Source organism: Emys orbicularis, chromosome 1, assembly GCF_028017835.1.
Source record: "Emys orbicularis isolate rEmyOrb1 chromosome 1, rEmyOrb1.hap1, whole genome shotgun sequence".
Lineage (NCBI taxonomy): Eukaryota > Metazoa > Chordata > Testudines > Emydidae > Emys > Emys orbicularis.
The window spans coordinates 112,317,667-112,330,783 of record NC_088683.1 but is presented as its reverse complement, the minus strand read 5'-3'; the positions used below and the strand labels follow the sequence as shown (position 1 = coordinate 112,330,783).

The following is a 13,117-nucleotide window of genomic DNA, read 5'->3' as shown; positions in this document are numbered from 1 at the left end:
TCAGTGATTTGGTAAAAAGCCTTTTTATTCAGGTTCTTTGATCTCTGGCCATTTTGTCCCCTTCCTGCTTTTTCTAAGACCTGTTACTTTTGATCAAAGTAGCTGATTGCTGAGCCAGTTTTGTGTGTTTTTGTTTTTTTTTAATATTTACTGTATCCCAGAGTATGTGATGGATTTTGTAAAAATTAAGTATAGGATAAAATAATTGATTAGTTTTGTATAATTTTTGTCAGAACCTTAATTTTATGTTATCAACTGTTCAAGCTTCCTACCCTTTGCTTGATCCAACAGTTACAAATTACTAGTTACGATTTTTGACCTCCAACATATTTTTTGGTTGTGTGTTTTTTAAAATTTAATTTTGTGTGTAAATTTGTTGTTGCTCATGAAAGACTGGCATAATAGGCCTGATCCAAAGTCCATTGAAATCAATGTGAGTCTTTCCATTGACTTCACTGGGCTTTGGATCAGACTTAGGCTAGGTCTACACTACAGCGGGGGTCCGACCTAAGATACGCAACTTCAGCTACGTGAATACCGTAGCTGAAGTTGCGTATTTTAGGTCGGCTTACCTGGCTGTGAGGACGGGGGAAAGTCGACCGCTGCCGCGCTGCCGCCAACTCCGCTGCCGCCTCTTGCCGTGGTGGATTTCCGGAGTCGACGGCAGAGCGATCAGGGATCGATTTTATCGCGTCTTCACTAGACGCGGTAAGTCGATCCCCGATAGACCGATTGCTACCCGCCGGATCGGCGGGTAGTGAAGACAAGCCCTTAATGTGAACAGACATTAGCTTTCCTGAGTAACTCTGCTAATGCACCCATATCCTGTCCTATCACACACCTTTCCTAAACTGCAATTGGCTAAGGGCCTGAGCCTGCTGTGGACCACTTCAGCAGTCCTGAGATAGATTCCTTTAATGGATGGGACTGTTATGCAGAAGGAGAATTCTTTAAAACACACTTGTTGCCTGGCTTGATTTTCAGCCACCTGCTCTTCATCCAGGAGCTGATCTTCCTTCAGCCATTGGTAAGGTTGTGAGATAGCGCAGTTATGCTTGGCGTGAAAGAGAGTTAGAGCTGGGTGTTGTCCCCATACTGCTATCCCTTCAGTCCATTTTGTCTCACATTTCTCATGAAAGTAGACTTGCATGTATACCCATACCCTACAGGAGCCAAAATTAAAGACATAATGTCAGAATTGGAAAACACAGGCAGTTGTTCAGTGGTATTGGAATTATTAATAATATTAGACATTATTAATACTAATGTGGGAAATCACCAGACACTAATTTAACTATTAATTCCTTTATTTAGTGTATAGGTCAAATGGTATTTTATACAATTGCTCTAAACATGCCTGTCAGCCTAAAAACAAGCAGTCACTACACCCAATGCAGTAACGAAGTATTCATAACCATGTGATCAGTATACTTACAGTTAGGCAAGACCTAGGGAAAACTATCTCATTCTGGTGTGCTGCAGTATGATCAGGTAGAGTATGACAAAGAATCTTCAAATTCATCATTTTTATAGCCTTTAACAAACAAATGATGTCACTGCCAGATACTGACTTCAGTTAAAACCAATTTGAGATGATTCACCCTTATTTTCAGTCTTAATCCAGATAAAATTGAGGGTATGTCTACACTGGCACTTCGTCGGCAAAACTTTTGTTGTTCAGGGATGTTAAAAAAACACACACCCAAATGACAAAAGTTTTAATGGCGAAAAGCGCCGGTGTGAACAGCGTTTTGTCGGCAGGAGCACTCTCCTGCCAACAAAGCTGCTGCTTCTCACGGGGGGTAGACGTTTTTGTCGGCAGGAGAACTCTCTCCTGCCAACAAACAGCAGCTACACTGCACGGCTTTTTGTTCATCAACATATTTTATATTGGTTTATAGTTTTATCTTCTAGGATTTTACACTTGTTTAACTCAGATGCAAAACGAAATATCTGTGTCTTGCAAATCAACTCGGAATTGAGAGCACTTACCACTACACCCTTACGTACTAGGAATTAATCTGTACATACAGACAGAGTCAGATTACACTTTTGTGGGGCCCTAGGCTAGAGCAAATGGGGGCTCCTCCCCACCCCTTCCACCTGCAGTCCCCTCCTACTCCCCCGGTGCTCCTGCTGGGGAAATGAGGTTGGGGCGTGGGGGCTTGCCCCGCCCACCCGGTGCTCCTGCCAGGGAGCGGAAATTGGGGTGCAGGGGCTTGCAGGAGCACCAGGCGGGCAGAGCGGGGCAAGCCCCCACGCCCCGACCCCATTTCCCAGCAGGAGCACCAGGCAGGTGGGTGGAGGAATAAATGGGTAGGAATAAATGGTAAATTTTCAGAATGGAGAGGGGTAACTAGTGGTGTTCCCCAAGGGTCAGTGCTCGGACCAGTCCTATTCAACTTATTCATAAATGATCTGGAGAAAGGGGTAAACAGTGAGGTGGCAAAGTTTGCAGATGATACTAAATTGCTCAAGATAGTTAAGACCAAAGCAGACTGTGAAGAACTTCAAAAAGATCTCACAAAACTAAGTGATTGGGCAACAAAATGGCAAATGAAATTTAATGTGGATAAATGTGAAGTAATGCACATTGGAAAAAATAACCCCAACTATACATACAATATGATGGGGGCTAATTTAGCTACAACTAATCAGGAAAGAGATCTTGGAGTCATCGTGGATAGTTCTCTGAAGACGTCCACGCAGTGTGCAGCGGCAGTCAAAAAAGCAAACAGGATGTTAGGAATCATTAAAAAAGGGATAGAGAATAAGATGGAGAATATTTTATTGCCCTTATATAAATCCATTGTACGTCCACATCTTGAATACTGCGTACAGATGTGGTCTCCTCATCTCAAAAGAGATATACTGGCATTAGAAAAGGTTCAGAGAAGGGCAACTAAAATGATTAGGGGTTTGGAACGGGTCCCATATAAGGAGAGATTAAAGAGGCTAGGACTTTTCAGCTTGGAAAAGAGGAGAGTAAGGGGGGATATGATAAAGGTATATAAAATCATGAGTGGTGTGGAGAAAGTGAATAAGGAAAAGTTATTTACTTGTTCCCATAATATAAGAACTAGGGGCCACCAAATGAAATTAATGGGCAGCAGGTTTAAAACAAATAAAAGGAAGTTCTTCTTCACACAGCGCACAGTCAACCTGTGGAACTCCTTGCCTGAGGAGGTTGTGAAGGCTAGGACTATAACAGGGTTTAAAAGAGAACTAGATAAATTCATGGAGGTTAAGTCCATTAATGGCTGTTAGCCAGGATGGGTAAGGAATGGTGTCCCTAGCCTCTGTTTGTCAGAGGGTGGAGATGGATGGCAGGAGAGAGACCACTTGATCATTACCTGTTAGGTTCACTCCCTCTGGGACACCTGGCATTGGTCACTGTCGGAAGACAGGATACTGGGCTGGATGTACCTTTGGCCTGACCCAGTATGGCCATTCTTATGTTCTTATGACCCTGCTCCCCGGCAGGAGCCCTGGGCAGGCGGAGCAAGCTGGAGCGTGGGGGCACCCCAATTGGCTGGGGCCCCTGGGAACAGGCCCCATTGGCCCAGTGGCTAATCTGCCACTGCATACAGAGCCAGATACACACAGGTCACTGAATGCAGTTTCTATAGTGCCTGTTTCTTACAGAGATGTTCAACTTTTCAGAAAGACATAATGTCTATGATTGCTCTCCCTCTGCAGAAATCATAGATTATATTATTTTCTATCTCTGCTCCTCCTGGCATCACAGCAGAGACAGAGTCTATGCCATCATTATGAATCTAGCCGTTCTTCTTACTATAGAATACTCCGTCGTGCCCCCCAGGTACCACTGCTACTGCAGTGCTCATCATTCCCGCAGGGGGGGGGAAGATGCGACTGATGGTCCTTATTGCCATCAATCAGGACTGAAGGGGCTCACATACAGAGCAGTCTTGCCCTGAAAGGCCATATCTGTCGCTGATTCCACTTTCACCTACTCCATTATAAATAGGCTTGGCAGAATTGGATTTTTATTTTTTTATCACTTCAAAGGATAATATTGATGTTTATTTTTACACTTTTTTTATTTTTATCAATTTAAATTTTCACAGTTGCAGGAAGTTATGGGTGTCACACAATAATTAGTTAATGAGTGTAAACTTTGAGATTCAAAAAGTTAAAGCTTCATAACTGCTAAAATACAATCTGTCAACATCATATGTCAAAATTTTACCCTTAAATCAAACTCTAATAAGTTGTCAAGCAGCATATTTGTTACTTTGCCTATCTGTAAATTTTGATTATTATTGATGGAAATAGTTCTCATTGGTTTGTGTATGGTGAAATCAACTTTTGTTGACATTTACCGAAAAAAATCGACTCATTCCAAGGCCTGGTCCCCACTAAGCCCCCACTTCAGACTAAGGTACGCAAATTCAGCTACGTTAATAACGTAGCTGAATTCGAAGTACCTTAGTCCGAACTTACCGCGGGTCCAGACGCGGCAGGCAGGCTCCCCCGTCGATGCCGCGTACTCCTCTCGCCGAGCTGGAGTACCGGCGTCGACGGCGAGCACTTCCGGGATCGATCCGGGATCGATTTATCACGTCTAAACCAGACGCGATAAATCGATCCCAGAACATCGATTGCCTGCCGCCGGACCCTCCGGTAAGTGTAGACGTACCCTAAGCCTAATTATAAATCAGGAGTAACTCCATAGAAGACAGTGGGGTTACACAAGTGTACCATTAAAATCACGCCTCTGATATCTGATGATTTAGAGAGATTAACGGTCACTTCAGCATCTGAATCTCCCACAAAGAATAACTTTAGGAAACCCAAGCTCTAGATGCAAAAAATTAGTCAAACCTAGAATTAGATGCAGTCAAATAACTTTTTGATGGCAGTTCTTGAAACATATATAAGAAAGTTGTCTAGAAAACTGGTAGGGTTATTGTTGAAATGACTTATACATATACCACTTTAGACATACTGCAGAACCTGAAACAAGAGACCACCCTAATGGGTAAACTCTGGGCTTAAGAAGCTGCCTCATGTTATCCTGAAATACTCCAGCTTTATTAGAAGACCACATCTGTTGAACAACTGAGTTTTCCATTCTTTGAGTAGTCACTTGCAACAGGTTTCACTGAATAGTACAGCACACAAATACCTGTACTTGATTTCAAAACATGAAGATGGTTCTTATATTACTTCATCTTGGTTAATAGTTATCTTTGCAAGACAGACACCATTATTCATTTTTCTGCTGTATGAGTTTAGTGTGTTGTCCTTTAGTGAAAAACAGTAGGCAATTGTGTTTTGATCTAAACCTTTCAACCAGGCTTCTAGCAAATAAAAGTAATGAGACGATAAAGCACTGGAGGGTTTTTTAATTTAAATAGAAAATTAATCTTGGAACTATTTTGTTCAAGTTTCCATATCATATATGCTCATTTGTATACATCCAGTTGTATAACAAATAACAGAAACTGTGGTATGACAACATATTAATTGTGGTGCTGCCGTTTTGACGTGTAGTGTTAAATCATTTTGATTACTTGTTTGTTGCCCTTGTTATACACTGGGGCCATGTTTACCATTCATGCTGCTGGAAATGAAATAGTAATATGTTGGGGGGTTTTCCTCTCCTTCAGAATAACGAAATGGCAGAGCTGCAGAGAATACGGATGAAAGACGAAATTCGAGAATACAAATTCCGAGAGGCAAGACTTCTTCAGGATTACACAGAGCTTGAAGAAGAAAATATCACTTTGCAAAAACTGGTGTCCACACTGAAACAGAACCAAGTAAGCACAGAAAAGATTTTAGATGCTAGACTAAAAAAAATATATACAACACTGGTTGACTTAAAACTGCATAATTTGACCTACCTTAAATTAATCTGGTATGAGATTCTGCATATCTTGCTGGTTATTGTTAAACAGTCATTGTAAAATATAGTATTGGCAAACTAACACACTGGAAATCTTAGTAAAGTGCTGAATGCACCCGGAGGTTCCATGACAAAATTAAAACCCCACTGCAACCAGCTGTAAACAGTATCCAGGATTGCTCTCCACTTAATATGTATGCACAACTCAGACCCACTTATACATATATGACATTTGGAAATGTTACTCTGAAAAACGTAAATTTTTCTGTGGAAAATTTTATTGCTGGCGAAGTAATCAAGAAAACTATTGTCTTGGACAAAAGGGATTTGTTCCGCGGTCAAAAGTGCTATCTTGTCATGATAAATCAGTAAATATGCAATTCAGGTGATTAACCTGGCAATATTTTTCTTCTTTTAAACACATTCCATGCCAGCACTCATTTACAATTTATAAGGCAATGCCTTCATTTCTAACAGATCGTAATTGCTTCCTGCGTCCATAACATGCAGTTGCTTTTTAAGTCCTAACATGCTCAATGGGATAATTAAGGCTTTTATCAAGTATCCAAGATTGCCACAGTTTCTAGAGGGAGTTTGTTAACAAAGCTATCTTGCTCCTGTCAGATTTGCAGTACTATTTCATCTAACTGTTACTAATATTTTACCCATCCTGACATGGTGGTTGAAGCACTTAGAACAACAAGGTAGCACAACAGGGGACATGGAGATAATAGAAACAGATCCATACTTTCCTTTCCTTATATTGAGACACCATGACTTACAAATTTCTAAAACTAAATTTCCAGCAGATTGTCTTTATCAGAGCGGTATTATCCAGGCCACTGTATTCCCCCTTTGAGGCACAAGTATGATTCTCACTAGCTTCATGGAAATGATCTGCACAGATCTTGGGAAAACTAGACCCATGAATGGACAGTCATAGTTTCCATCAGAAGAGAATCTTTTCACAAGTGTATGTATCTGTTAGAACACTTCTCTTTTAATGAAAAGGAATAGCAGGGCCCCATAAAGAGGAAAAAATATTTGGCATATTTTGATTGACTTAAAAAAATCACAGTATTTTTGTATCAAATATTTTTTGTGTGTTCTTGTAACTCAGAAAATAGTTTTGATCTACAAGATGAAATTTCATAAGAGCTTAGTCTTGTATGTTCTTTAATTTATAAAATCATGTATTACGTAGTCCTTGATATTTTATCATCACATCTTTTTAGGCATTTGGAAGAAGAATCCATGAAAAATGGCAATGTAAAAGTCAGTTACTGTTCACAGACAGTGTAAATCACTCTGATTTTCATGAGAATTTCTGCTATACACAGCTTATGTTATGTGTATAATCAAGAAAATATAGATACTGGATTTTATTAATAGGGCCTGTGTTTTCAGGATTAATTTCCCTACAAAACAACAGCAACACAGATTTGTGACTCCCCAATCCAATTCTCAAAATCTGGGATAAACCCCAAACCTCCAGATTTTCAAAAAATTCCCAGTACAATCAGTCACTAACTTCCCTGAGCTGTTGATATCATGTCACTGAGCAATCTGAAGGTTCAAATTCTAAAGACTGCCTTCTCAGCCAGCTCCCAAATAAAAGTCCTCAACTGTCTACTGAATATCCAAGCCCAAAAAGCACTTCCTATACGCAGGGACCCATTCCTTGTATTATATTTAAATTCTGCTTTTTAAATATTTGTGTAGACACCGAATGAAACAAAATTCCAGACCATCCACTGAAGATGCAACTAGTAATGCCTGCCAACTAGTAATGTCTGCCAAATTTTTTACTTGAATTTTTTGACTTGAATTGTTGAATTTTTGACTTGAATTGTTTGACGTGGGAATTTTTCAACATTTACTTGAAAACCAAATTTCACCCTCCTCCACCAAAGGATATTATTGCACTACTTAATCTGATTTATTTTAAAATCTGAATTTTACAAATTAAAAATATTAAAGGAATATCATCAAATTAAAAATCATACCACTGTATGTTTAAAGCTACCATTTTTACAAGTAGAGCTGATTGGAAAATGGAAATGTTAATGAATCTTTATCAAAATTTTATTTGCGTGAAAAAAATTGTCTGGTTCTATTTTATAATGAACACAAAAGAAATTAGTCAAAAAATATTTTTCTCTTCCTTTTTTAAAGTTTATTTTGTGGATTTAACAGTGTGGCAGAGCTCTGACCTTGTCCCCGTGGGTCCTGCGCTTCTAGGCAGTATATGCTAGCCTCAGTGGCTCTCTGTGACCCTCCACGTAGCCCTTCTCTCTCTAGGGCCAGGGTTACAGTCTACTGAGCCCTTTTCATCATAAGCCAGCAAGGAGGTTGGTGAGAGAATTCCCACAGTCTCTGTTATCCCTAGGACTTGTTTTAGAACAGTTTAGCCTCCTGTCCTGACAGGGGCCTGACTTCCCCTCCCAGGAGGTGATCCTGTAGTGGTGAGTTGGGGGGAACCCGGGCCCACCCTCTACTCCGGGTTCCGGCCCAGGGACCCTAATGGTAGCAGCTGTTGGCAGCCAACCTTTCACTGCCAGAGTTGCTACATTTCCCTGGGCCACTTCCCCACAGCTCTCCTGCTTCTCCCTTCTTCACCCTTACCTTAGGGCTCCCTTATCAATAACTTGAGGGTGTCTTCATTAACCAGCCCTTCAGCCGCACTTCCTCTCCTCTGGCTCCCTGGCTCTCCTCTACCTGACTGGAGTGAGCCCTTTTTATAGTATCAGCGGGGCCTTAATTAGAGTCAGGTGGTCACATTAGCTTAATGGCCTCATCTGACTCTTTGCAGGTTAATTGGAGTCAGGTGTTCTCATTAGCCTGGAGCAGCCCCTGCTCTGGTCAGTCAGGGAACAGAAAACTGTTAATCCAGTGGCCAGTATATCTGCCTTCTGCTATTCTGCTGTACCCAACTGGCCTGGGTCTATCACATATCCCTCTCCCCTGCTCAACACCAAGGGGTTGGGCAGCTTGGGATGCCAAACAGTGTACGCGTGATAAGCCATCGGCATTGCCATGGTGACTCCCTGCTCTGTGCTCTATGCGGAACTGGAAAGGTTGGAGGGATAAGAACCACCTGGTTACCCTTGTGTTCTTTTCCTTGTTCCGTTGCATCCATTGAAGAGGGGCATGGTCAGTCACAAGGATAAATCTGCACCCCAGCAGGTAATAACGTAACGTTTCCATGGCCCATTTTATGGCGAGGCACTCTCTCTCTACTACTGCATATTTTTGTTCCCTCGGAAGGAGTTTCCTACTGAGGTAGAGAATTGGGTGTTCCTCCTCCCCAACCATCTGCGACAGGACGGCCCCTAATCCTACCTCGGATCTGTCTGTAGGATGAAGTCCTTGGTGAAATCTGGGGCTATCAATACGGGGTTACTGCAGAGGGCAGTCCGTAGGTCCGCGAATGCCCTCTCTGCTGCATCGGACCATCTGATTGGATCAGGACCACGGGCCTTCACTAAGTCCGTTAGGGGACTTGCCCTTGTAGCAAAATGGGGGATGAAACGCCGGTAATACCCCACCACCCCTAGGAATGCTCAGACCTGCTTCTTACGACTCGGCCGAGGCCAATTTTGGATGGCCTCTAACTTATTCAGTTGGGGTTTTACCCGACCTTTTCCTACCACGTAGCCAAGATATTTGGCCTCCATGAATCCTACAGCGCACTTAACAGGGTTTGCCGTAAGGCCAGCTCGCCGGAAGGTATCAAGGACCGCCCCCACTTTTTCCAAGTGGGTCTCCCAGTCTGGAGTATGAATCACCACGTCATCCAAGTAGGCTGCAGCATAACTGGTATGGGGGTGTAATAACTTGTCCATGAGGCGCTGAAAGGTAGCTGGAGCCCCATGTAGTCCAAAGGGAAGGACCGTATATTGGAAGAGACCCTCTGGTGTAGAAAACGCTGTCTTTTCCTTTGCATCTTCGGCTAGGGGAATCTGCTAGTACCCCTTTGTCAAGTCTAAGGTTGTCAAGTACCGGGCATTCCCCAGACGGTCCACTAGTTCATCTATGCAGGGTATAGGGTAGGCATCAAACTGGGATATCTCGTTTAGTCGACGGAAGTCGTTGCAGAACCTCATGGTGCCATCAGGTTTGGGCACCAACGCTATTGGGCTGGACCACTGACTGTGGGATTCTTCGATGATCCCCATCTCCAGCATTTTCCTGACTTCCGCTTTTATTTCCTCCCTTTTGGCTGCTGGCACCCGGTAGGGCCTCATAGTTACTCTGGCCCCAGGGTTTGTGATGATGTGGTGATATGTCCCGGTTGTGCGACCCGGCTTTGTCGAGAATACATCTTGATATTGGGCAATCATCTCAGTTACCTCTTTCTTCTGGGCTGTCGTTAGATCGGGAGACACCCTCACTTGTTCAGGGTTTTTGTTCCCTGGGTGCAGCTCTTCTTGAACCACTGTGCAAGCCTCTCGCTTATGCCATGGTTTCAGAAGGTTGATGTGGTATATCTGCTCTACTTTTCGACGTCCTGGTTGTCACACCTTGTAATTTACTTTCCCTATGGGTTCAACTATTTCATAGGGCCCTTGCCACTGGGCCAACAGCTTACTTTCGGCCGTGGGTACCAGTACCATTACTCGGTCACCGGGTTGAAACTGACGAAGCTTGGCTTGATGGTTGTAGTACGTTCTCTGGGCCTCTTGGGCCTTCTCCAGGTGCTCCCTCACTATGGGAGTGACCCGGGCTATCCGGTCCCTCATCTGTAGTACATGTTCTATTACATTCTTCCCCTCACTGGGTTCCTCCTCCCAAATTTCCTTGGCTATGTCCAGGATGGCTTGGGGGTTGCGTCCATACAACAGCTCAAAGGGGGAGAATCCGGTGGAAGCTTGGGGGACCTCACGGATGGCGAACATGAGGTATGGTAGTAGGTTGTCCCAATCTTTCCCATCCTTGCTTACCACCTTTCTTATCATGGCCTTGAGGGTTCGGTTAAATCTTTCCACCAGACCATCGGTTTGTGGATGGTAAACCGAGGTCCGCAGGGTCTGGACATGGAGCAGGGAACACAAGTCCTTCATCAACTTGGACATGAATGGTGTTCCCTGGTCTGTGAGGATTTCTTTTGGTAGCCCTACCCGGGCAAAGATTGCCACTAATTCTTTGGCAATGCTCTTGGAAGCTGTGTTTCTTAAGGGGACAGCTTCTGGGTACCTGGTTGCATAGTCTAGGATGACAAGCACATACTGGTGGCCTCGGGTCGTTTTCTCTAGCGGCCCCACAAGATCCATGGCGATCCGCTCGAACGGAACTTCGATGATCGGCAGGGGTACCAGAGGAGCTCTTAGATGTGGACGAGGGCTGTGCAGTTGACATTCGGAGCAAGAGGCACAGTACTGCCGGATGTCTTCATGTATCCCCGGCCAGAAGAACCTGAGTAAGATTCGCGCCTGGGTTTTCTCCACTCCCAAGTGCCCTCCAGAAAGGTGACTGTGAGCAAGGCTTAATATTGCCTTCTGGTGTTTCCGGGGGACTAGGAGCTGGTGTACCTCTTGCTCCTGCATTTGCACGACCCAGTATAGGAGATTCCTCTTGATCACAAAATAAGGCCCTGGCCCCCGGGCCTTTCCCTCTATGGGTACCCCATCTATCTCAGCCACCTCCTTCCTGGCATTCTCGTACCTTGGGTCTTCCACCTGGTCCCGTCCAAAAGTCTCTCTCTCTGGGCTTAACAGCCCGAACTCTGAGGGATCTGTCTCTGCCCTCTCGGCTGGCTCCGTGAGGTTGGGGTTGGAAGTGGTCTCTGACCCCTCCTCTGTCTCGGGGCCCTCCCCTTCAGTTGCCCGTGTACGTCTGCCTACACAGGCGACCCTCTGTCCTTGTATCAGGATTCGGGTACCCAAGGCCTTGGCCGCCCTTCTTTCTCTTTTGGTCTTCCTGCCTTTCCCCGGGACAGGGAATAGCTCCTGGGACATTTCCGCGAAAAATGGGAGGTGACATTCTACCGCGGAAGCCTCCTGAAGTTCGGGGAGCTCTTCTCCCTCCAATTCCTCTGGTGGGAGCAAGTTTCCAAACCCGGGGAAATCTCTACCTATGAGCCCGGGGTATGGGAGGTTTGGGACTACCCCTGCTTTCACCCCGGTGACATTTCCCTGAATTTCAATTTTTACTGGCATGATGGGGTAGTAGCTAACAGTCCCATGGACACAGGTTACCCCCGTACACTTGGCCTGCATTAACTGGCTGCGCTTCAGTAATTTACCCGAAATTAGGGTGATAGCACTCCCCGAGTCTACGAGTGCCATGGTTTCTACACCATTCAACTTTACCTGCCTTGTATATTTATGTGGGGTGACTGCGATCCCTACAATATTGAGTAGGCTACATGGGTCTGCCCCGTTCCCCAGGTTACACTGCATTGGCTCTATGACATTGGGGCACTGGGCAGCTATGTGCCCCAACTCCCCGCACCCATAACATCTATTGCTTCTAGTCACTCCCCTATCACGTGGGTTAGGGGGTTTAGTCCCAGGGTTCCCCCCACTTAGGCCTTCCTCTTCCTTCTGGGTTCCCAACTGGTTTTCGACCTCCCTCTTCTTACACCTAGGACTTCCTGGGGGTTTGGCCGCCCGACCTGCTGCGGTCGGGGTTGAGTGTTTGATTTGTGAGGGGCCTTCCTTGGGTAGTTCGGTTAATTCCCTGGCTGTCATCCGTCTTTCCACCAATGTGATCATTTCATCGTAGGTGGATGGATCATTCTGGCATACCCATTTGCGGAGATCTGGTGGCAGTCCCCGCATGTAATGGTCTATGACCAAAGTCTCTAAAATCTCCTCTGGGCTGCATGCCTCGGGCCATAACCACTTCCGAGCGAGGTGTATGAGGTTGAATAGTTGGGACCTTGGAGGTTTGTTCTCCCTGTATTTCCACTCCTGGAACCTCTGGGCCCGTACCGCTGCAGTCACACCGGATCGTGCTAGGATCTCTGCCCTCAGCCGGGAATAGTCAGCGGCATCCTCAGTGGGCAGATCAAAGTAGGCCTTCTGGGCCTCTCCATACAAAAAAGGGGCGAGAATGCTGGCCCACTGCTCCAGGGGCCACACCTCACGCTGAGCAGTCCTTTCAAATGAGAGGAGATACGTCTCTATATCATCGTCTGCCGTCATCTTTGGCAGACAACTGGTGGCCCTCAGGGTTCGCGTCCCATTGGACCCCCGGGCCTGGGTGGTGAGGATCTTCAGCTGGTCCACAACCTCGCGC

At 44.9% G+C, this 13,117-nt stretch overlaps 1 protein-coding gene across 7 annotated transcripts in view; it reads left to right on the top strand.

Moving 5' to 3' along the window:
• The window catches only part of BICD1 (BICD cargo adaptor 1), a 310,321-nt gene that overhangs the window by 208,743 nt on the left and 88,461 nt on the right, over nt 1-13,117 (top strand). For all 7 annotated transcript variants that reach the window (XM_065411854.1, XM_065411827.1, XM_065411836.1 and 4 more), the window contains exon 3: nt 5,637-5,789. In XM_065411854.1, coding sequence (XP_065267926.1) covers nt 5,637-5,789 — 153 coding nt within the window. The remainder of the gene's footprint in view (nt 1-5,636; nt 5,790-13,117) is intronic.